The following is a 24874-nucleotide window of genomic DNA, read 5'->3' on the forward strand; positions in this document are numbered from 1 at the left end:
GGGATATATAGCATACAGAATTCTCCAAACTTATTTAACCATAGAAATTGATTTCCTGCCCACTTGTTTACATCTCCCTGAACATCATTCTATGACATACAACTTTGGAAACACAGGTTTGAGATAATGCTGCCTTTCAGAGGAAAACCACTGACTGGCTAATACTTCTCATCACCTATTGTGACTCGCCTAAAGGAGGATCAAGGGCCCCAGAGAAGTGGTGCAAGAGGGTATTTTTAATGGGAGAAGGAAGATGACAGGATTATGAAGCTGAGCCTGGGCCCAATGGAGGTTATATTCAGGTCTCAGTCCGCTTAGCACAGTTTAAGGATATGGAGCATTAAATTCAAGATGGAGGAAGCCAAAAATTATCCTCAGCAGGGTTGTAATTTTTCTTAACCAGCCGTTGGATCATTATCTCCAGGAAGATAGTGATCAGAAGATCACTGTATGGGAGAAGCACTGATACTTTTTATAGCACTTTAGCAAAGATGGTCCCGTTTTAGAGTCAAGATAATGGAGGGCAGAGAGATGATACAACTTGTCTGAGACCCCAGGAAAGCCACTTTTCCTTCTGCAACCACACCATGAGCCACCAAGGGAAGGGGAATGAAGAGTTCTGAGGATTCCACGTTCACTTACTTTAGAATTACGCAGCCAGTTCCTGCAGGTGGCGCTATCCAGAACACCTGGATCCGCGTCCGCCTCCGTGGGGTGCTTTCTGTGACCGCAACGGGGCAATTACTCATAAACTGTGTTTCTTCTTCATCTATGATCTGTGGAGAACCGGTGGAAAATAAATACGTTAAAAGGCAATGTCACTTTGGGAAGTTGTCGTGTTGACAATTCCTTAATTTTAGTTTTAAATCTGTCATTTTCTGTTACAAGTTCTATATCCCCAGGACACCAGAATACTGCCCGGCACAGAATCCCATTCAATGTTTGTTCATTTAACATAAAGACAAGAGTATAGCTCAGGTTCTCTTCTCTCTGGGACCAGGATCTTATGTCAGCACTTTGAGGGACAGGCCACTAGGTGATGATCTTGCTCATTGATTACAATAACCTGGGTTCCTGTTCAGGGAAGGTGGAGGATGGGGAAGAGAGAATCCAAAGCAAGCACTATATACCTAGACTTCATGATTCAATCTTATAACTTGAAATTAAAATGTTAAAAGAAACTCCCCCATTTTGGAGGAAGTATCCCAAAGTACAGAAAGTCACCCAGTTTTATGCACTTCTGCAGCATTTCCTTTCTTTATTTGTGTTCTCTCAAGTTAGCCATCAAGGTTTTCCATGACATTGCAGAAAAGCTGGTAGTCATCCCCATCCCTCAAAGCTGTTTTCACCATTTCTCCTGCTTGCTTCCGGGTCTGCTGCCAGGACTTGCCTATCCCTCTCATAAAACCACAGACAATTTGACCTGGAAGGGTCTTTTGGGGAAAATCATCTAAGTCCAATGGGTCTTAAGTGCCAACCCCAGTTGATTGGTAGTAGCCTGGAGAATCCCAGGGATGGGGTAGCCCGGTGGGCTGCCATCTCTGGGGTCGCACAGAGTTGGACATGACTGAAGCGACTTAGCAGCAGCAGCAGCAGCAGGCTGTATCATGAGTAGTGTTAATATTAAGAGATAACATTTACTGAGTGTTTAGTATAGGCTAGGCACTAAGCTTCGGAGAAGGCAATGACATCCCACTCCAGTACTCTTGCCTGGAAAATCCCATGGATGGAGGAGCCTGGTAGGCTGTAGTCCATGGGGTCGCTAAGAGTCGGACAAGACTGAGAGACTTCACTTTCACTTTTCACTTTCATGCGTTGGAGAAGGAAATGGCAACCCACTCCAGTGTTCTTGCCTGGAGAATCCCAGGGACAGGGAGCCTGGTGGGCTGCCGTCTATGGGGTCGCACAGAGTCAGACACGACTGAAGCGACTTAGCAGCAGCAGCAGCAGGCACTAAGCTGAGTACTTTATATGAATTATTCATTAAATTTTCAAATACAATTTAGTGAGACTATATCCATATTGTATTTATTTTACTTAAAAACATTTTTTAAAAATTCCTCTTCTTTAGGAAAGCAGTTAAAAAATTGTCATATTATATATTTTCATCACTTCTCTCTCTTCCTTATTTACTACTCACTCATAAGAATTTTATATATGTTCTTTTGAATATATATATATATACATATTCAGTTCAGTCACTCAGTTGTGTCCGACTCTTTGCGACCCCATGAATTGCAGCACAACAGGCCTCCCTGTCCATCACCAACTCCCAGAGTTCACCCAAACCCATGTCCATTGAGTCAGTGATGCCATCCAACCATCTCATCCTCTGTTGTCCCCTTCTCCTCCTGCCCCCAATCCCTCCCAGCATCAGAGTCTTTTCCAATGAGTCAATTCTTTGCATGAGATGGCCAAAGTATTGGAATTTCAGCTTTAGCATCAGTCCTTCCAAAGAACACCTAGGATTGATCTTCTTTAGAATGGACTGGTTGGATCTCCTTGCAGTCCAAGGGACTCTCGAGTCTTCTCCAACACCACACTTCAAAAGCATCAATTCTTTGGCGCTCAGCTTTCTTCACAGTCCAACTCTCACATCCGTACATGACCACTGGAAAAACCATAGCCTTGACTAGATGGACCTTTGTTGGCAAAGTAATGTCTCTGCTTTTGAATATGCTATCTAGGTTGGTCATAACTTTCCTTCCAAGGAGTAAGCGTCTTTTAATTTCATGGCTGCAGTCACCATCTGCAGTGATTTTGGAGCCCCATAAATTAAAGTCTGACACTGTTTCCACTGTTTCCGCATCTATTTCCCATGAAGTGATGGGACCAGATGCCATGATCTTCGTTTTCTGAATATTGAGCTTTAAGCCCACTTTTTCACTCTCCTCTTTCACTGTCATCAAGAGGCTTTTGAGTTCCTCTTCACTTTCTGCCATAAGGGTGGAGTCATCTGCATATCTGAGGTTATTGATATTTCTCCCAGCAATCTTGATTCCAGCTTGTGCTTCTTCCAGCCCAGTGTTTCTCATTATGTACTCTGCATATAAGTTATGTATGTATAATTTCTTTGAAATTACATAGAGTTGTTTTGTATTTTAATATTTCTGTCACATAATCTTTTTTCCCCCAAACGTTTTATTTTGTATTGTTACAGCCAATTAACAAGCAATGTTGTGATAGTTTCAGGTGAACAGCAAAGGGAAGAAGGGACTCAACCACACATAAACAGATACCCATTTCCCCCCAAACGCCCCTCCCATCCAGGCTGCCACATAACATCGAGCAGAGTTCCACGTGCCATATAGTTCACTTAATCTTAGTATGTCAGTTTTACTACATGTGAATGTAACACTGATACTGCCTGCTGCCTAGTACTCCACTGAAAGCATAGACCACATTTTACTCACCATTATCCCACTGAGGGGCACTGAGCTGACTTCCAGCTCTTTTCCTCCACAAACATTACTGTAATGCAAATCCTCAAATTGCTCTGCTTTTGAACCTACATGAGAGTTTCTCAGTAATATAAACCATGTAGTGGAACTGTTGGTTGTGAGGTTGTGGGTCTAGCCATATTAATTTTACAAGTGGTACCAGATTGTTCTGCAAAATGGGTATACCTATTTTTATTTTACAAGCTATGCACACCTGTTTCCATTTCCCCCTATCCTCACTAGTACTTGTGATTACTGGACTTTCCAATTGTTTCCAATCTGATATAAAATAGTAGCATGTTTTCATTTAATACTAGCCAGTTTGAGCATTGCTTTATAAATTTATCAGGGTTCTTCTGGGAATTGCCAGCTCAGAATCTTTACCAATGGATTTTTCTCTTTTTGTCGGTTTGTAGGACTTTCTCGGTATGAATTGCTCATTGTTGACAAACATCTTTGTGTCACCCAGCTGTTTATCTTACACTTGGAATTCTTTAATAACTTTTATCTAGTCAAATTTATCAATTCTTTTCCTATGGCTTGCACTTTTTTGGTCTTGCCTAAAAAACTGAGATCAGAAAGACATTCTCTAGTATTTTCTTTCATAAGTTTTGTAACTTCATTTTCACACAGGTCTTAAATCCATTTAGAATTTGCTTTTTAATATCATGGTGTAGAGATCCAAATCTATTTTCTCCATACTGTGAGCTACTTTTTAAAAAGTTAATTAATTTTTTAGAGTGTTTTAAGTTCACAGCAAAAGTACAGGGAGTTCCCGTATATCCCATTCCCATACATGCTTAACCTTCCCCATTATCAACATCAGGCACCAGAGTGGCACATTTGTTACAACTGATAAGCCTACAGAAACCTACACTGATACATCATCATTCAAAGTCCATAGTTTACATTAGTGTTCACTCTTGGTTTTGTATATTCTATGGGTTTTGACAAATGTATAATAATATATATCCACCATTGTAGTATTGTATTGATTAATCTCACTGCCTTAAAAGTCCTCTGTGCTCTGCCTGTTCATCCCTTCCTTTCCCCAATCCCTGGCAATTATTAAACTTTTGTTGTAATTTTTATGAGTTTCAGGAGGTTTTTTTGTTGATCTTTCAGATTTTCTTTGTAGACAATCATGTTGTCTGCAAACAAACACAGTTTTATTTCTTCCTTTCAAATCTGTATCTTTCATTTCCTTATTTGTTACATTACCTAGGATATCCAGTATGATGTTGAAAAGTAATGGTGAGGGGAGACATCCTTGCCTTGTTCTTGACCTTTGCAGGAAAGTCTCAAGTTTCTTACCAATAAGTATGATATTAAGTATATGTTATTTGTATGCTCTTTATCACGTTAAGGACCTTTATCTCTATTCATAGTTTGCTGAGAGTTTTTAACCATGAATGGGTGTTAGATTTCATTCAATGTTTTTCCTGCATCTATTGATGTGATCATGTGATTTTTCTTCTTTTGCCTGTTGATGTGATAGATTATATTACTTGATTTTTCAAGTGTTGAGCCAGCCTTGTATGACTGGGATAAATCCCACTTGGTTATGGTGTCTATTCTTTTCACATACTGTTGTATTTGATTTTCTAATATTTTACTGAGGAATTTTGCATCTTTGTCCATGAGAGATATAGGTTTGCAGTTTTCCTTTTCCTGCAATGTCTTTGTCTATTTTTGGTATTAGGGTGACACTGGCCTCAGAGAATGAGTTAGGAAGTAGAAAATTGGTATAATTTCTTCCTTAAATGTTTGTGGAATTCATCAGTGAACCTGTCTCAGTCTGGTGCTTTCTGTTTTGGAAGGATTTTATTATTGATTCAATTTCTTTAAAAATTTTTTCTACTTTCTTTATTTTTCTATTTCTTATTTTGTGAGTTTTGGCAAATTGTGTCTTTCAAGGAATTGGTCCATTTCATCTAGGTCATCAAAATTGTGAACATTCATAACATACCTTTATTATTCTTTTAGTGGTCATGGGATCTGTAGTGATGTCCCTTCTTTCATTTCTAATATTAGTAATTTGTGTCTTCTCTGGTTTTTGTTCAGTTAGCCTGTCTAAGGGCTTATCAATCTTATTGATCTTTTCAAGAGCCAGCTTTTTGGTTTTGTTGATTTTCTCTGATTTTTTTTCAATTTCATTGATTTATGCTTTAATTTTTTAAATTATTTTTTCCTCCTTATTTTATATATTTTTCTTTTCTTTCTTTAGTTTCCTAAAGTGGAAGCTTAGATTATTGATTTAAAGTTTTTCTGCTTTTCTATGGAGAAGGCAATGGCCCCCCACTCCAGTACTCTTGCCTGGAAAATCCCATGGATGGAGGAATCTGGTAGGCTGCAGTCCATGGGGCCACTAAGAATCAGACACGACTGAGCGACTTCACTTTCACTTTTCACTTTCATGCATTGGAGAAGGAAATGGCAACCCACTCCAGTGTCCTTGCCTGGAGAATCCCAGGGGTCGGGGAGCCTGGTGGGCTGACGTCTATGGGGTCGCACAGAGTCGGACACGACTGAAGTGACTTAGCGGCACAGCTGCTTTTCTAATATGTACATTCAATGATACAAATTTCTCTTACGTGCTGCTTTCATTGCATTGTGCAGATTTTAAGTTGCATTTTCACTTTCATTTAGTTCACAATATTTTAAAATTTCTTCTGAAATTTCTTCTTTGACTCGTGTGTCGGTTAAAAATGTGTGGTTTAATCGCCAAGTATTTGAGGATTTTACAGTTACCTTTCTGTTACTGATGTCTAGTTGATTCTACTGTGGTTTGAGAGCAGATATTGTATGATTTCTATCCTTTTAAAATTTGCTAACATGTGTCTTATGACCCAAAATGTGATCTATCTTATTGAATGTTCAATGTGAGCTGGAGAACAATATGTCATCTGCTATTGTTGAATAAAGTAGTCTATAGATGTCAATTAGATCCAGTTGATTGATGGCACTGTTTAGCTGAACTATGTCCTTACTGATTTTCTGTCTGCTACATCTGTCCATTTCAGATAGAGGGGGATCAACATCTACAACTGTGACAGTGAACTTATCTATATCTATAGTATTTGCAGTTCTATCAGTTTTTAGCTCACATATTTTGCCATTGGTATATATGGCAAAAAAATCACCACATGAGTCTAGTTAACATCAGTCACCATCCACAGTTATACAATTTTTTCTTGTGATAAGAAATTTTAAGATTTACTCTCTTAACAACTTTTGAATATGCAACACAGTACTATTAACTGGAGTTGTAATGGTCTTGATTTTGATCCACTGACAATCTTTTAATTCGTATATTCAGACCACTAACGATTCAGGTGACTATTGATATAGGCAGATTAATATTTACCATATTTGTTGCTTTGTTTTTTGTTCCTGTTTGTCTTCCACACTTTTTCTATACTTCTGGTTTTAACTGAGAATTTTACATAATTCTATCTTTTCTTTCTCAGCATATCGGTTGTTCTGGAGTTTTCAGTAGATGTTTACAACTAATCCAAGTTTACTTTCAAATATCACTATACTGCTTCAACGGAGAAGGCAATGGCAACCCACTCCAGTACTCTTGCCTGGAAAATCCCACGGGCAGAGGAGCCAGGTAGGCTGTAGTCCATGGGGTCGAGAAGAGTCGGACACGACTGAGCGACTTCACTTTCACTTTTCACTTTCATGCATTGGAGAAGGAAATGGCAACCCACTCCAGTGTTCTTGCCTGGAGAATCCCAGGGATGGTGGAGCCTGGTGGGCTGCCGTCTATGGGGTTGCACAGAGTCGAACACAATTGAAGCGACTTAGCAGCAGCAGCAGCAGCAGCATACTGCTTCAAAGATATTACAAGTGCCTTGTAATAACAAAATACTCCTAATTCCTTCCTTCTTTCACTTATATCATTGCTTCCAATCATTTCACTTACACATAAACATATATAAGCACATATAGACATAAATATATATAATTAAATACATCATTGCTATTATTTTGAATAAATTATGTTAGATCAATTAAGAAAAATTTAAAAATTTATTTTACCTTAATTTATTCCTTCTTTATAAAGATCTGAGTTCCTGACCTATGTTATTTTTCTTCTCTCTAAAGAATTTTAAACTTTCTTGCAAGGTGGGGCTACTGGTGACAAATTCCTGTTTTTTTGTTTTTGTCTGAAGAAGAATTTTTATCTTTTTCAATTTTGAAGAATAATTTCATAGGGTATTGAGTTCTGAATTGGTGGCTTTTTTCTCAACACATTAAATATTTCACCCCACTCTTTTCTTATTTGCATGGTTTCTGAGAAGTAGGACATAATTGCTATCTCTGTTCCTCTGTAGGTAAGGTGTTTTTTCCTTCTGGTTTCTTTCAATACTTTTTTATCTTTAATTTTCTATAGTTTGAAAATGATATGCTTGGATATAGTTTTTTTTTTTTTTTTTTGGCATTTATTGTTCTTGGTATTCTCTGAGCTTCCTGGATCTCTGGTTTTGTGTCTGATACTAATTTGAGGAAATTCTTAGTCATTATTGTCTCAAATATTTTTTCTGTCCTTTCTTCTCCCGGTATTCCTATTATACATATGTTATGCCTTTTGTAGTTTTCTCACAGTATTTGTATTGGGTTTGTTTGCCAGAAAGTTTGTTTGCCGTTTTCCAGCTCACCTTACAGAAAAGGCTGAGTTAACTTTTTGGCCAGCCTAATATATTCTGTTCTGTTTTTTTCAATCTTTGTTCTCTTTTTTTTCAATTTTAGTACTTTTTGTTGCTATATCCTCAAGCTCACAGATTCCTCAGCTGTGTCCATTCTCCTAGTAAGTCCATCAAAGGCATTTTTCATTTCTGTTACAAAATTTTTGATGTCTAGCATTTCTTTTCGGTTTTCCTTAGGATTTCCATCTCTGCTTACATTACCTGTATGTTTCTGCATGCTGTCCACTTTATCCATTAGAGCCCTTAGCATATTAATCATTGTTGTTTCAAATTCCCAGTCTGATAATTCCAATATCCCTGCTGTGTCCATTTCTGATGCATTCTCTATCTCTTCAAAAGTGTTTTTTTGCCTTTGGTTTGCCTTTTAATATTTTATTGCAAGGTGCACACGATGTGCTGGGTAGAAGGAACTGAAGTGAGTAGGCTTTTAGCAACACGTAGACACACCTTGTGTTTTTAAAGCTAATACAATTATGTAAAGTTTAAAAATAAAATAAAATTTAAAAAAAATAATAAAGTAAAAAATAAAAAAAAATAAAAGGATAATTGCTTTACAATATTGTGGTAGACTCTGTTACACATCAGGGTAAATCAGTCATAATTATATATATATATCCCTTCCCTCTTGGCCCTCCCCTCACCATAAGATAAACCTTGCTTTATTGTGGCTCTACTTTATTGCATTTCACAGACACTGTTTTTTGTATAAGTTGAGGGTTTGTGGCAACACTGCATTGTCAGATGATGGTTATCATTTTTTAGAAGTACTTTAAAATTAAAGGCAAGTCTTTTTTTAGACATAATGCTATTGCACACTTAATAGACTATAGTATATTGTAAACATAACTTTTATATGCCCTGAGATACCAAAAATTTCATGTGATTAGATTTATTGCAATCTCTACTTTATTGCAGTGGTCTGGAACTGAACCAATAATATCTCTGAAGGATGCTTGTATTAAGGTGTCAGGGAGAGGAAGTGTTCTATGGTCTCACTCTTTTGGTGACTTGTACCCCTGGACTGTGAATTTCACATGTGCGTCTCAGCTTCCCCCCACTGCTTAGGTGGGACTGGATGGCTGGAGTTGTACATTTCCCTTCCCCCAGATAGGCTCTGGTGAAATATCTTCTGAGAGCAAGGACTTGTTAAGAAGAACAGAATGCTCTGGTGTCTTTAAAAATAGTTCCTTTTCTGCTCCCCTTGCCAGAAGCATGAAGAGACTTTTCTCTGATATTCACTTTATGCACTTACTAGAGCTCCTGTAGGGGAAACCCATAAAAGTTATTCCCCCTCCCCACCAATGACTAGGGATCTCTGGAGTTTCTAACTCTCAGACCTGTCTATATTGAGCCTCAAGCAATTCATCCATTATAGTTCAGGCTTTCCTACTTTGACAGGTGCAGGTTTCTGCTCTGGGAGGTTGTGATTCTCCACATCCTCCATCTACCTCTCCAGTTCGAGGGCAGCAGTTTTCCCTGTGGCCGTACTTCTCTCATGGATCTACAAAGAATTTTTGATTTTTCTGTTTAATCAGCATTTTATTTGTTAGGATGGAGCTGCTGCTGCTGCTAAGTCGCTTCAGTCATGTCCAACTCTGTGCGACCCCATAGATGGCAGCCCACCAGGCTTCCCTGTCCCTAGGATTCTCTAGGCAACAACAATGGAGTGAGTTGCCATTTCCTTCTCCAATGCATGAAAGTGAAAAGTGAAAGTGAAGTCGCTCAGTTGTGTCTGACTCTTATCGACCCCATGGACTGCAGCCTATCAGGCTCCTCCGTCCATGGAATTTTCCAGGCAAGAGTACTGGAGTGGGTTGCCATTGCCTTCTCCAGTGACTTCTAAACTCCTTACATGTGGGCCTAGAAGCTGAAAGTCCATACTGTAATCTACTTTTAACACCACTTAATCCATCTTTCCTCCACTTTGTGATGCTACTTTTGTCATGTAAAGAGTGACCATGAAATTTATTGTCCAAACAAGGATGAACAAGTTTGTTATTGATAATTATGCTGTGACAACTGCCAAAACTGGAACTTTCCCAGGCAAATGGGGCATATGTTCAACTTAATAATATACCAGGTTCCCAAATACTGACATTATTATTAAGCAGTCTACTCTGGTTCCTCTTCCCCAAAGCATTGTAATATATTTTAATATCTTCATTCCTTGTTCTTCATTATCAACACTGTGTAATCTCTTTGTGCATCTTTATTTCTTCATAAATGGCATAAATACACTAAAAACTCCTTTGCTTCTCTGTCATTTTATCTTCCTGATGTGATAAAACCCCAGCCACTCCTGCCTGTGCAGTTCAGTGCTCCTGGACAAAGTCTCCTATATTAATTGACTCCTAGCCTCAGGTCTGCCCTGGACCCCGCTGTATATATCTGGTAAACCATTACCTTTCCACTGTCAACAACAATGATTTCAAATCTCCACTCTCTCCAAATCTCTTCTTTCACTCTTATTGTATTACCTTGCCTCTTACTTGATAGAAAAACAGAAGTTATAAGATTTAAAGTCCTTCACTTTCCCTTCTGTATCTACCCTGTCCTTTTTCATTCTTGTTGTAACAGAGGAACCTCACTTCACTTTCATCTCTGCTCTCATCCATCTTCCTAACTCTAACAATTACCCCATTTCTCTCCTCCAGATTCAACTTCGTCCCAGCCGAATCATTCCCATTAATTTTGTAAGCACATTTGAGTCTTTCCTGTTGAAAAAATCAAGACACCTTCACTTAACTCTTCCTCTGCCTCCAGATATGGTATTTTCTCTTCTTTTCATCACAATAAGTAAATTGAATGAATTGGCCATACCGCCAGTCTTCACCCCCTGTTCATTCTTCTCATCCTAGTCTGGGGTGCTTGGGGGGTACCTCATACTACTAACACAGCTCTAGCTAAGGCCATCAGTGGTTTCTGCAGTGCTTCACCAACTAGATCTACATAGACCTTCTTGACTGTCCTCCCACGGTTTCTCTGTCAGCTCCCCCTTGCCCTCTCCCCACCTCCACTTTCCTATTCACTGTCTCTACTTTCTTTGGCTGCTGATCCTCCTCTACTGACCTTTAAACTTGAAATTACTCAAAGCTCAGCCCTAACTCTCCTATTCCGACTTTAGCCCTTCTCTGTAGGTGACCTCATTCAACTCATAGCATTGCTACCTAAGTGTGTATGATTCACATGTGTATATTTCCAGTCCTAGCCACTTCTCTGAGCTCAAGTATGTATCTCCAGACTTCTATCTGCTACTTGTACTACCTCTTGGTTAAAAATCTCCAAACTTCTATCTGCTACTTGTACTACCTCTTGGTTAAAACATATGTCAAATCCACCTTGGCAACAACTAATTTATCTTCCCTCTAACCTGGTCCTGCTCCAAGCGTGCAAGTCAGAAATGCAGGGTGTCACCCTTGGCTCTTCCCTCTGTCTCACCCTTCATATCCAAATGCTGTCCATGTTAGCTTCCAAATGTCTCTTGAACTCCTACTACCATCCCCATTACTACCATAGACTACTATCCTTACTACTTCAGACTAAGGTACATCGTTTTTAACCTGAACTAATAGAAAATTATCCTAACTGGTCTCCATACATCTTCTCTTGCCTTTCTTCAATTTGTTCTCTGTACTATAAGCCAGAGTGATCTTTTAAAAGCACAAGTATATTATCTTCCTCCTTAGAACAATTCAACAGCTTTCCATTGTTTCCAGAATCAAGACTGAAATCCTTAAGAGTCAAGTCCCTGCCTTCCCACCTCTCCAGCCTCATGCCATCTCCCTGCTCGCTTTCTGCACTTGGCTATTCTCATCTTGTGATTTCTCTTGCAAAAGCCTGGTCAATTACTTTTCCCTTCTTCTTCCTTCCCTTCCTCCCTTTATCTCAGCTCACTCATCCATCTCAATGAAAAATCTTCTCTGTCTTCTTTCGTTGTGGCAATTTTTCCTCTTATGTGTTCTCATATATCATCCCTCTCCCTTCAGATATTTCAGCACTTCTAATTTTGATAGCATTTGTTTGAGTTCTTAACTAACATCTACTTCTCTGATAATCTGTAAGCTACATGAGGGAAGGCATTCTGTCTCTTGCTTTTTATCTTTGCCTGTTTCCTCAGCACTTAGCACCATGCCTGATGCCTAAGAGGTGTGCACTGAAGATCTAGGTATTCTGCCTCTTCCCTTTAATTGTGGGATGGCTGTACATCCTGGCTGCAGTATCTGTCTTTACTCCCTATTCAGACAACTCCCTGGATATCCTTCTGACTTTAGATTTTGTTTTTCTAGATGATTATTAATAGCCTTGATAATATTAATAGTTTTCATTTTTGACCACTTTCTATTACCTAAGGACTTTACATATATGATTTCCATTGTCTTCCAATAATTAAGCACTATTAATCAAGATTTCTGGGAGAAATACCAATAACCTCAGATATGCAAATGACACTACTCTTATGGTAGAAAGTGAAGAGGAACTAGAGAGTCTCTTGATGGAAGTGAAAGAGGAGAGTTTTAAGCCAGCTTAAAACTCAACATTCAAAAAATGAAGATCATGGCATCTGGTCCCATCACTTCATGGCAAATAGATGGGGAAACAATGACACTTGATTTTCTCGGGCTCCAAAATCACTGCAGATGGTGACTGCAGCCATGAAATTAAAAGATGCTTGCTCCTTGGAAGAAAAGTTATGACCAACCTAGACAGTGTATTAAAAAGCAGAGACATTACTTTGCCAACAAAGGTCTGTCTAGTCAAAGCTATGGTTTTCCAGTAGTCATGTATGGATGTGAGAGTTGAACCATAAAGAAAACTGAGCACTGGAGAATTGATGCTTTTGAACTGTGGTGTTGGAGAAGACTCCTGAGAGTTCCTTGGACTGCAAGGAGATCAAACCAGTCAATCCTAAGGGAAGTCTGTTCTGAATCTTCATTGGAAGTACTGATGCTGACGCTGAAGCTCCAATACTTTGGCCACCTGATGCAAAGAACTGACTCATTAGAAAAGACTCTGATGCTGGGAAAGATTGAAGGCAGGAGGAGAAGGGGGCAACAGAGGATGAGATGGTTGGATGGCATCCCTGACTTGATGGACATGAGTCTGAGCAAGCTTCAGGAGTTGGTGATGGACAGGGAAGACTGGCGTGATGCAGTCCATGGGGTTGTAAAGAGTTGGACACGACTAAGTGACTAGACTGACTGAAGCCTATTCTTGAGGAAACTACTGTCATGCATATGGATGAAATAACCTGTTCAAATCCCACAGTGGTGGAGCCAGGGTTTGCCCTCAGCCACATCTGCTCTAAAGCCCTTGCTCTTTTTGCTACACCACTGTTAGATTCTTCCTAATAGTGTCATGTTAAGTAAGGATTTCTCTCGAGCCAAGTTGAGTCTTGTGGAACCACCCATACTGGACTAGCCCACAACAACTAAACACCCCACTCCAACACATACACATAAGTACTTGGTAAATGTAATTCTGCTTCTTATTTTCTTAAAGGGCATTTAGATTCCCTTCTGCAGCTTTGTTGGTATAAGTGTAGATTTCCCACATTGAGATTGTCTTGGAATTGCACAGTTGATCTCCCTGAGACCCCCTCTACTGGTGGTTACAGAGAAATTTTCCAGGTACTTTTAACCTTAAATCTTTAAACTTCTTGAGAGGGTTCTGGGTGACTATATTGGGAAAGCCAGAGGGAACTAAAATTTAATTAGCACCTACTATGTGCCAGGTACTTAACATGGTCACATCTTTGAATCCTTGATGGGAATAACTATTCACATAGATAAGAAAATAAAAGTCAGAGTGGTCTGGTCTGGATTCTGACTCAGGGATGTCTGAAAGTAAAGCCTGCACCTCTGAAAATATCCCAGTGGGGATAAGACTCAGATCCTTGGCCCAGCACTGAAACAAAGAAGAATGTTTGCCAAGCCATGGAAGCCACCTTAGGCAAATACGATGGTTTATCTACAGCTTCAGTTGCCAGATGGTAGTTGAGATTATTGAGATTGAACAGAAGGGGTTATTTCCTTCAATTCAGAGAATGCTCCCAAAGTTGTTTGTTTTTCAGAAAATATCAGCTTTATTCAACAAACGTTGGGCCTATCAACACTTATTCTTATCCCTTTTCCTGCTTTCCAAACATCTCCTCATTTGTCCTGGTCTAGAGAAGACCCACTTTGGTAGCCACCAAATAAAAGAAAGTCACTTAAAAAGGATTCAGCACTTGTTTTGATCTGTATCTTCCCTTCTGAGTACTTGGGACTAGAAAATTAAAACATATTATAATGGGTGGCTGTGTCTGATAGTAGTATTATGGGTGATTCTTGCTTCCTTTCTATGCTTTTTGTAGTTTCTACATTTTCTAAAATGGTGATGTATTGCTTTAAATGAAGAGGTGTCTAATTTTACAGGGACTTCATTACAACATTCAATGGGTAAAGTTTCTTTTTAAAAAAAAAAATGTAAGCTAAAATAAATCTTCCCCTTTAAAGTTAAAGTTTAAAGTGACTGGGGAGAGATTTGTAAGTAAGGTAGGCTGCTTGACTCCCTGTAAGAGAGAGAAATTGGGAGACTTGCAACTGGTCCTCACCCAATTAGGTGAGGTAGCCAGGTAACGTAGACCCAAATTTAGCCAGGTGAACAAGGTTTAATATCCAGAATATTGGGCAACCTATCATTAAGGAAAAATGGTTGGGTATTTTGTCATGAATAGGCCTTTTCAAATATTAGGAACTTTTCATGCTATCTCATTAGCATGACTTTTTAAGGCTTCCAAAACTTTCCAATTACAATCCTGAATCACCTACCATAACCATTTTGAAACCTATATCATGCGTACCTTTACCCTCATCCTATTTATGGCCTCACTTTCTTTTCAGACTCGCATGCACAATACTTCTTTGCTACGTCTAATTTTGGCTCCCCTCTCAACTCTGACCTGGATTCTCTCTCCTGACATGTTGTCTCACCCTTTCTGGTCTGACAGATGTAATTGTCAGGAGACCAACCCGTATACTATCAAGGTCCTGGATAAAGTCACAAGCTTTCTAAAAAGTGGGTGGACCACGGCAGCGGAACATCCAGGAGAATACTATTCAGAAGTCCTTGTAGTTGGCATCTTCGACGTTTGTCTTCCAAAAGCAGAACCCTAGAGATCAGAACTAGTGGTCAGGATCAGGTATTCAGTTCCCACATGAGAATCATAGATAAGTCAGATAATTGGAACAGGAACCTGGAATGACATCCACAGCAGGAAAATGGTTCCACAAGCATGGCTTGGAGAGGAGTTGGCAGGAGAGGTTAGATTTTTGCATTGGGATAAGAAGGAACTTCTGCCTGGTGGGGTTGGAATTGATATAAAATGTAAGAAAATAACTCCAGAGCCCAGTGGTCAATGCAGGGCACCATGACCAAGGATACCTATCAGAGATTGAGATGAGGAAAGTGGTTGCTTAAGCAGCTGTCCTCAAGTCCTTATTGATCTAGGGAGTAGGTGGTCTGAGTCTGAAGGAAAGGGCAAGTAAATACAAATTGTTAAGTCAGAGAGGGTAAGGGAAATTGACGGTTAGGGACCAGGTTAGAGAATGAGAGAATATACATCCTATTGCATCATCTTATTCATATTTCTTCTCTAGAGGTTTGTGAGAAGTAGCGGGTTCTCAGTATATAGCTAGGTGTTTCCCTAACACCTTAGCCGGATTGTATTAACACAGGAGAAAGATACTCTGTAGAAGAGAAGCAAGAATATAGGCATACCTTGGAGATACTGTGGGCTTAGGGTCAGATCTCTCTAATAAAGTGAACATTGCAATAAAGTGAGTCACATGAATATTTTGGCTTGGTACATGAAGGCTGTATATCATCACCCTGCTTATTTAACTTATATGCAGAGTACATCGTGTGAAATGCTGAGCTGGATGAGGCACAAGCTGGAATCAAGATTGCCGGGAGAAATATCAATAACCTCAGATATGCAGAAAGTGAAGAGAAACTAAAGAGCTCTTGAGGAAGCTAAAAGAGGAGAGTGAAAAAGCTAGCTTAAAACTCAACATTCAAAAAACTAAGATCATGGCATCCAGTCCCATCACTTCATGGCAAATAGATGGGGGAACAATGGAAACAGTGACAGGCTTTATTTTCTTGGGCTCCAAAATCACTGCAGATGGTAACTGCAGCCATGAAATTAAAAGACATTTGCTCCTTGCAAGAAAAACTATAACAAACCTAGACAGCATATTAAAAAGCAGAGACATTACTTCACCAACAAAGGTCCATCTAGTCAAAGCTCTGGTTTTTCCAGTAGTCATGTACAGTTGTGAGAGCCGGACAATAAAAATGGCTGAGTACTTAAGAATTGATGCATTCGAATTGTAGTGTTGGAGAAGAGTCTTGAGAGTCCCTTGGACAGCAAGGAGAGCAAGTCAGTCAATCCTAAAGGAAATAAACCCTGAATATTCCTTGGAAGGTCTGATGCTGAAGCTGAAGCTCCAATACTTTGGCCACCTGATGCAAAAAACCAACTCACTGGAAAAGACTCCAATGCTGGGAAAGACTGAAGGCAGGAGGAGAAGGGGAAAACAGAGGATAAGATGGTTGGATGGCATCACCAACTTTATGGCCATGAGTTTGAGCAAACTCTGGGATATGGTGAAGGACAAGAAAGCTTGGCATACTGCAGTCCATGGGGTCGCAAAGAATAGGATATTACTGAGTGACTGAACAACAAATAAACATTATATTTACAATGAAAAATGCTCATCATCACTGATTATTAGAAAAATGCAAATCAAAACTACAGTGAGGTACCACCTCACACCGATTAGAATAGACATCATCAAAAAATGTACAAATAATAAATGCTGGAGAGGGTGTGGAGAAAAGAGAACCCTACTGCATTGTTTGGGAATGTAAACTGGGGCAGCCAGTATGGAGAACAGTACGAAGTTTCCTTAAAAAACTACAAATAAAGAAACCATATAATCCAGCAATCTTACTTCTGGGAATATACCCAGAAAAGACAAAAACTCTTCCTTCAAAAAGATACCACACCCCATTGTTCATAGGAGCATTATTTACAAAAGCCAAGGCATGGACGCAACCTAAATGTCCATCAACAGATGAATGGATAAAGAAGATGAAACACACACACACACCCTGGAATGTACTCAGTCATAAAAAGAATGAAGTAATGCCATTTGCAGCAACATGGATGGACCTAGAGATCATCGTACTAAGTGAAGTCAGTCAGACAAAGAAAGACAAATACCATATGATATTACTTTTATGTGGAATCTAAAAAAATAATACAAATGAGCTTATTTACAAAACAGAAATAGACTCAAAGACTTAGAAAGCAAACTTATGGTTACCAAAGGGGAAGGGAGGGAGGGATAAGTTAGGAACTTGGGGCTAACATATACAGAATACTATAATAAAATAGGTAACCAACAGTGACCTACCATATAGCACATGATATACAATATCATGTAATAATCTATAAGGGAAAAGAATCTGAAGAACAGATGTGTATATAACTGAATCACTTTGCTGTACACCTGAAACTAACGTAACATTGTAAATCAAATACACTTCAATAAAAAATTAAATTTAATTTAAAAAAATTTAAAGGTTAAAATTTAAAGAAGAAAAAATTATGTTTATTGTATACTATACTCTATTAAGTGTGCAACAGCATCATGTAAAAACCCACAATCTATTCATATTTATTAATAATACTTTATTGCTAAAAAATTCTAACCATGTGCACACTGCTATATTTACAATGAATAGCCAACAAGGACTTACTGTATAGCACATGGAATTCTGCTCAACGTTGTATGGCAGCCTGGATGGGAGGGGAGTTTGGTGGAGAATGGATACGTGTATACATATGGCTGAATCCCTTCACTATTTACCTGAAACTACCACAACATTTTTAATCGGCTCTACCCCAATACAAAATAAAAAGTCTTAAAAAACCTTAACCATCATCTGAGTCTTTTGCAAGTCATAATCTTTTTGCAATAATAACATCAAAGATCAATGATCACAGATCACTACAACAAATACAATAATAATGAAATATTTCAAGAATTACCAAAATGTGACATAGAGACATGAAGTAAGCATATGTTGCTATAGAAATGGTGCTGATAGACTGGCTTGACCCAGGGTTGCCGCGAAACTTCAATTTGTAAAATATACAATGCCTGCTAAGTACAGTCATGCAAAGTGTGGTAAAATGAGGTATGACTATACTTGTTTACTATAGGACAATCAGAAAATGCAAAGAAGCAAAAATTATGAAATAAACAATATTCACAGTTCAACTACCCCCAAGATAGTTATTACTATTTGATGTTTATCTTTTCCGAATATACATATACACACAAACATACATGAAATCCTAAAAAAACAGAAGTACACGACACTGTCTTTTTCACTCAACAACACGTCATGAACGTCTTTCCTTTCTACTCAGTATGTAACTCAACACAGTCCTCTGTGGCTGCAGAAGGCCCCATGGTATGGACAGCACACAGTTTACCTAACAAACTTCAGAGTGTTGAACATTTTATTGTTTACAGTTTGGGGTTATTGCAATTATCTCTTACAGCTAAATTTCACATCTTTAATTTTCTGAAATTAATGCCCATTATTGTTATTGGATCTGCCCAGTAAGGGACTTTGAAACACTTCAGTAAGATCTGAGAGAGCACCCAAAGAAAATTACCCCAGTCATTAAATCACCCCTTTCCAGTTTCCCATGTATATTTTCTCCAGCTGAAAGTCATGGAATGAAAGATATAATTGCTTTGTCTTTTATGGAAGAGTTTTCAAGACAGATTTTTAAAAATTAAACAATGATTTTACCTTTATGGCTCAATAGAGTTCATTATAGAAAAGTGTACAAAAATAAAAAAGTAAAGGGGAAAATAGTCCCCTACTGGCTCAATAATTTTGGTTTGTTTCCTTCTAGAGTTTCCTCTGTTTATACTTTGAAATTTATACACAGTTGTATTCATAATTTGTGTATAAGGTTATCTTATTTTTCCTGTTTGTCCTAGGAGCCTTCACATTTTTCCAGGGTTTTATCAGTTCATCAGAAACATCGTTTGAACATCAGTGTTGGCTGTATTCCCCTGTATAGCTTTTGACAGTGGTCCCCTCTTCTAGGCTATAAAGATTTAGGACCAAATCTGTCTTCCTTCCTTACAAAGACTGTCACCTCCCAGTTCCTCCCAGTTGTTAGAATCCCTTTCTGCTCTAGCATCTCTTCCAACAGATTATTTTTCATTGTATTCATTTTTTTTTTCTTTTACCCTTTCAGCTTTATTTTTTCTTTCCCAGGGCATGTCCCCCACCTCCCAGACCAGAGAAGCACGTGAGAAGCTGAGGAAGGAGCAGAGGGGAGGTGGCCATGAGTGTCACAGGGAGCCCCTCTGACGTTGCTCTGGGTACACAGCCTTCAATCCACAGAGGTCAAGTTCCAAGAGCTGATGGATGTTTGCTCCCCATGAAAAACAGATTAATTCTGCATGCTACCTGGGTGGTTTCACATTCTGAGAATGAACACAGCAGGCCAAGCTTGGGAGCAGGGCTGGACCAGGGCACGTGGGCAACCCGAGCAGGCTAATAACCTGGCCCCCTCCAAACGATATTCTCTAAATATCTGCCAGCATTCATCCAGGGGAGAGGCTGGGTGCTGTGTAGCGGGAGAGGACACGGAAGAATGCTGGTTCAGCACCCACCCACTCGCAGCTCGGCTCCCAGCCCTGAACACACCTTACCCAGCAGCTAAGAGGCCTGGAAGGCAGCCGAGACACCACCCTTTGCCACTTTAGAGCGCCTGGGAGTTTTGCCCCCATCACGAGGCAATGGTGAACGGCCTGAGAGAGCCAGACAGCCTATCTACTAGGGGTGTGACTCTGGCAAATTCCTTAACCTTTCTTAAGGGGTCTTCTTATCTGTGAAGTGGGGAATAATAACAATACCTTCCTCAATGGGCTGGAAGGGTTTAAATGAATTATAACATATAAAGCAGTTAGAGAAGTTCCTGGCACAAAGCTATCGCTGTTTATTATAATCACAGAGTATTATTTATAATAATAAAATCATTATTATCATCATTCTCATTTCATGCTTGTTCTCAATAATTCTTGTAAAGACCATTTTCTCTATCTCATTACATTTCCAGTGACATTTTAGTGCTTCTTACAAACTGGTATCCTGGCACCAGCCCAGCTGGCTAGCACCTAAATCCAACTTGGCTTGGGAGCCTAGAGTTCAATGGACAGGCTTCCGTGGAACTGGTGTGTCTGTGTGTCTGTGTGTCTGTGGGTGTGTGTCTGTGGGTGTGTATAGGGGTCACTGCCCACTTACTCCACACAGTGTATCCCTTGGTTGAAAAAGAGTCTCATCTTCCATGTGAGGATTGGGAGATGCTGAGAAAGGTTAAGATGGACTTAACCTTTCTGGTCATCAACTGGGTGTAGATAATCCTCAGTAAGAAAACATATATGTCCTTTAGAAAATCCAGGAAGAGAAGAATTCTCCTTTAAAACAGGTGAATTATGTCTCAAGGGATCCTGAGAGAAACTGTGGGGTAGTGGAGGAGTATGATGTGTGGGCTCTGGAGCCGTGCAGACCTGGATGGGATTTCTGTCTTAGTCATTGAATGACCCTGAACAAAGTAACTAACCTTTCTGTGCCTCAGCGTCCTTGTCTGTGAAATGGGTATATCATGCTGATGAAAGAAGATACTCTCTATATACTGCCTAGCAGGGTGCCTGGAACAGTTTATTGTTATTTAGTTGCTAAGTTGTGTCTGACTCTTTGTGACCTCATGAATTATAGCCCACAAGACTCCTCTGTCCACAGGATTTCCCAGGCAAGAATACTGGAGAGAGTGTGTTGCCATTTCCTTCTCCAGATCTTCCCAACCCAGAGATCAAACCCGTGTCTCTTGCACTGGCAGGCAGGTTCTTTACCATCTGAGCCACCAGGGAAGCCACCTAGAACAGTCAGGGGCCCCATAACTGTGACTTCTGAGTTCTTAAAGTGACAACCAGAAAATGAACCCTGAAAGCTCCCTCAGTGTCCACAGCCTAGCAGGTGGGTGATGCACATGTGCAAATAACTTAGAATATTGTCATCTGCAGAATGTATTAATAAAATCCAGGGCATGCAAGAATGCACAGTCATGGCAATAATATCTATTATTTACCCAGTCCCCAGTCCACACTGCATGTTCTTGCTAACACTTCTTATCCATTATTTCACATAATCATCCCAATAATCTTGTAAAGTATGAATTATTCCCATTTTACAAATTCAGAAACTGGGACTAGGAAGCAGGAGCTTGGGCTCATGTGCCCCCTGACCCTAAAACTATAGTCCCTATAACCATTGGACCTAACTCACTTCCCTCATCTTCCACTTGGGGAGATGGTGTCAGTTTCAATTTGATGCTACAAAATCACTCTGATAAATAGGTTTAAACCCATAGAACCATATAGTTGGGGAACATTATACTAGGCAGTCTAATGTCTAAGAAATAAATCAGCCTTTTAAGTTTTATATCACAATACCATTGAAATGTTTAATAATTATTGCCAGAGAATGGTATAATGCAGTACTAAAGATGAGTAATTGAAAAACCCATCAAGGCAGATGAGGCATCTTCTCACTGAATTGCTCTTCGTTACTTTACATAATTATTTCATTCAGATTTATGATCAGCTCGGCAGCTCTCTATGCGGATTGTCTCTCTTGGCAGCTAGGCCTATTGTGCTGAGAACTTCCAGGATGGACAGAATGTCTCCTGAACACTAATGGGGCTTTCAATGGTTTGACTTCATTTAGCAAAGGACAAAGTTAGGACTGAAAATTGTTTCCTGAGGCCCCTCCGTGTCCCAGTCACTGTGCTGGGGTTTATATGTATTAACCATGCTGGCTCACTGTAAATCTGTAACAGACCTGAGAGGACCCTATGTTTTCCAGCTCACAGAAGAAACCGAGGCTCAGAGAAATAGTGTCACTTAATCAGATTTGCCAGATTCATAGTGAACTCATACCAGGCAGTCTGGCAGCAAACCAGTGGCCTTTCCACTATACCACCAGCCTCTAGGAAGATGCTGTGTGCCCAGAGAAGGCTTAGTTTTTGAAAGAGAATTCTAGTAACGTCAAATGCAGAAAAACAACAACAACAACACTAATCCCAGTCTGATTTTATTTGCAGCTCTGGCTCCTTAAACATCTGAGTTGATCCTCCACTCTCACCCCTCCCCCTCCTCGTTCCATGATTCTCACAATGTCAGCACCTCCAGGCAGACAGGGATCCAGACCAGTCTCCATCAGGGCCAGCGTTTCCCACGGACTCAGTCTCCCCACCCTGCTCGGATCATCCAAGACTGGGGGCTTTATCAGAGGCGCAAGCTTATCAGCCTACATTTCCTGAGAGCCCACAGACTGGGAATTCTTGGCAAGCACAGTTCACTGGTGAATGTGGACAGATGGCTGGCTGGATGAGACAGGAACCTTTGTTTCTGGTCTCACCCATATGTCAAAGTGGCTCCAAATGAGGTAAAATGGGGAAGGAGGAAGGAATGAAAGGATGGGGCTATCTAACAAGCAGGAAAATAATAATATGATTTTTTTTAATGTTGCATTTAGAAGGCTTTAAATAGAAAAAGAGGACTCTCTGATTCTGCCCAACCCTAGCATAGGACAATGGCTTTTCTGGCAGACAACTGAGTTTTCTTCATAGTGCCCCAGTCTCTTCCCTGAGTGTGTTCATGATAAGTTACTTCAGTCATGTCTGACTCTTTGCGACCCCGTGGACTGTAGTCTGACAGGCTCCTCTGTCTATGGGATTCTCCAGGCAAGAATACTGGAGTGGGTTGCCATGCCCTCCTCCAGAGAATCTTCCTGACTGAGGGATGGAGACTGCGTCTCTTACATCTCCTGTATTGGCAGGCAGGTTCTTTACCACTAGCATCACCTGGGAAACCCTGATGCTTAGCTGTCCCCTGCTTAAGTCAGCAGAGCACAGGATCCAAGCTATACTCCCCTCCCCACTCCCCCACCTCGAGGATGAGGTAAGGTTCCGCTGAGGGTTATTTCAGAAGAGGATTTAACAGATTCTTGAACATTTTCAATTTCCAGGATATAGAAGCATGTCAAATTTTCCTCCCCTTTTAGCAGGAAAGTGGCAGAAATGGTGCATGAACTTAAATCTTACTGAATATGGTACATGTCTGTGACCTTCTCCAGACCTCAGGGAAATGTCAAACTTTAAACTCTATCTTAACACTAACAGTCTCTCTCAAAGAAGAGGATTTATGGTAACTCTAAGTGGTTATTTATCAAACACATCCATTGTGGTTCTCAGTGGGGGGGTACTGAGCTTTCTCAAAACAAATCAAGTGTCTGAGGAGGATGCATTTTGTCTTCGTGTTCCGGAAGGTGGAGGATTGTGGAGAATACACTGATCAAATCATGCAGACAAGGGTGCAAGACATCCCCCCTCCACTGCCGCTGTAGTGAGGCAATGCAGCAAGGGAGCAAGAGGCTGGCTAGTACTAGCCTGAGAAGAGGAGATTTGAAGAGTTCACTAGCTGATGGGTGACAGGAAGGAGTTCTTCCAGATAATTATTAAAAGTTGAAGGATTGACTGTTGTCCTTCAACACAGTGTATTGTAGGATAAAGAACATTAATGGGAAGGAAGTAAGGCTGGGAAGAACAAAGGGAGAGACTGAAAGAAGCAAAGGAACCCTGGACTGAGTTCTGGCCACAGACTGTGTTAGTGTGTCAGTTTATCACTTTGACCTTCACAGTGATTCTCTGACGGCCCCTGGCTTTCTCAGACACTGTTCCTTCCGCTCATTGCTAAACTAGCTTCTACTTGGTGGTCTCACTCTATATGTCACTCCCTCTGGGAAACCTTCCTGACAACCTCTGTTCAGTTCAGTTCAGTTGCTCAGTTGTGTCCAACTCTTTGCGACCCCATGGACTGCAGCATGCCAGGCCTCCCTGTCCATCACCAACTCCCGGAGCTTACTCAAACTCATGTCCACTGAGTCGGTGATGCCATCCAATCATCTCATCCTCTGTTGTCCCCTTCTCATCCCATCTTCAATCTTCCCCAGCATCAGGGTCTTTTCCAATGAGTCAATTCTTTGCATCAGGGGGCCAAAGTATTGGCATTTCAGCTTCAGCATCAGTCCTTCCAATGCATATTCAGGACTGATCTCCTTTAGGATGGACTGGTTGGATCTCCTTGCAGTCCAAGGGACTCTCAAGAGTCTTCTCCAACACCACAGTTCAAAAGCATCAATTCTTCAGCACTCAGCTTTCTGTAGAGTCCAACTCTCACATCTAAACATGACTACTGGAAAAACCATAGCTTTGATTAGATGGATGTTTGTTGGCAAAGTAATGTTTCTACTTTTTAATATGCTGTCTGGGTTGGTCAAAGCTTTTCTTCCAAGGAGCAAGCATCTTTGAATTTCATGGCTGCAGTCACCATCTGCAGTGATTTTGAAGCCCCCCCCCCCCCAAAATAAAATCTGTCACTGTTTCCATTGTTTCCCCATCTATTTGCCATGAAGTGATGAGACCAGATGCCACGATCTTAGTTTTTTGAATGTTGAGTTTTAAGCCTATATTAGTCCTACATTAGTTTATCTGCACAGTCAGTCAGGAAAAAAAAATGT

At 40.1% G+C, this 24874-nt stretch overlaps 1 protein-coding gene across 1 annotated transcript in view; it reads right to left on the reverse strand.

Annotated features, from left to right (window-relative positions):
- SPON1 (spondin 1) overlaps positions 1–24874 on the reverse strand; it is a 309877-nt gene that overhangs the window by 216578 nt on the left and 68425 nt on the right. The window contains exon 3 of the mRNA XM_061440732.1: positions 643–776. Coding sequence (XP_061296716.1) covers positions 643–776 — 134 coding nt within the window. The remainder of the gene's footprint in view (positions 1–642; positions 777–24874) is intronic.

The sequence above is a fragment of the Bos javanicus genome, chromosome 15 (assembly GCF_032452875.1).
Source record: "Bos javanicus breed banteng chromosome 15, ARS-OSU_banteng_1.0, whole genome shotgun sequence".
NCBI lineage: Eukaryota > Metazoa > Chordata > Mammalia > Artiodactyla > Bovidae > Bos > Bos javanicus.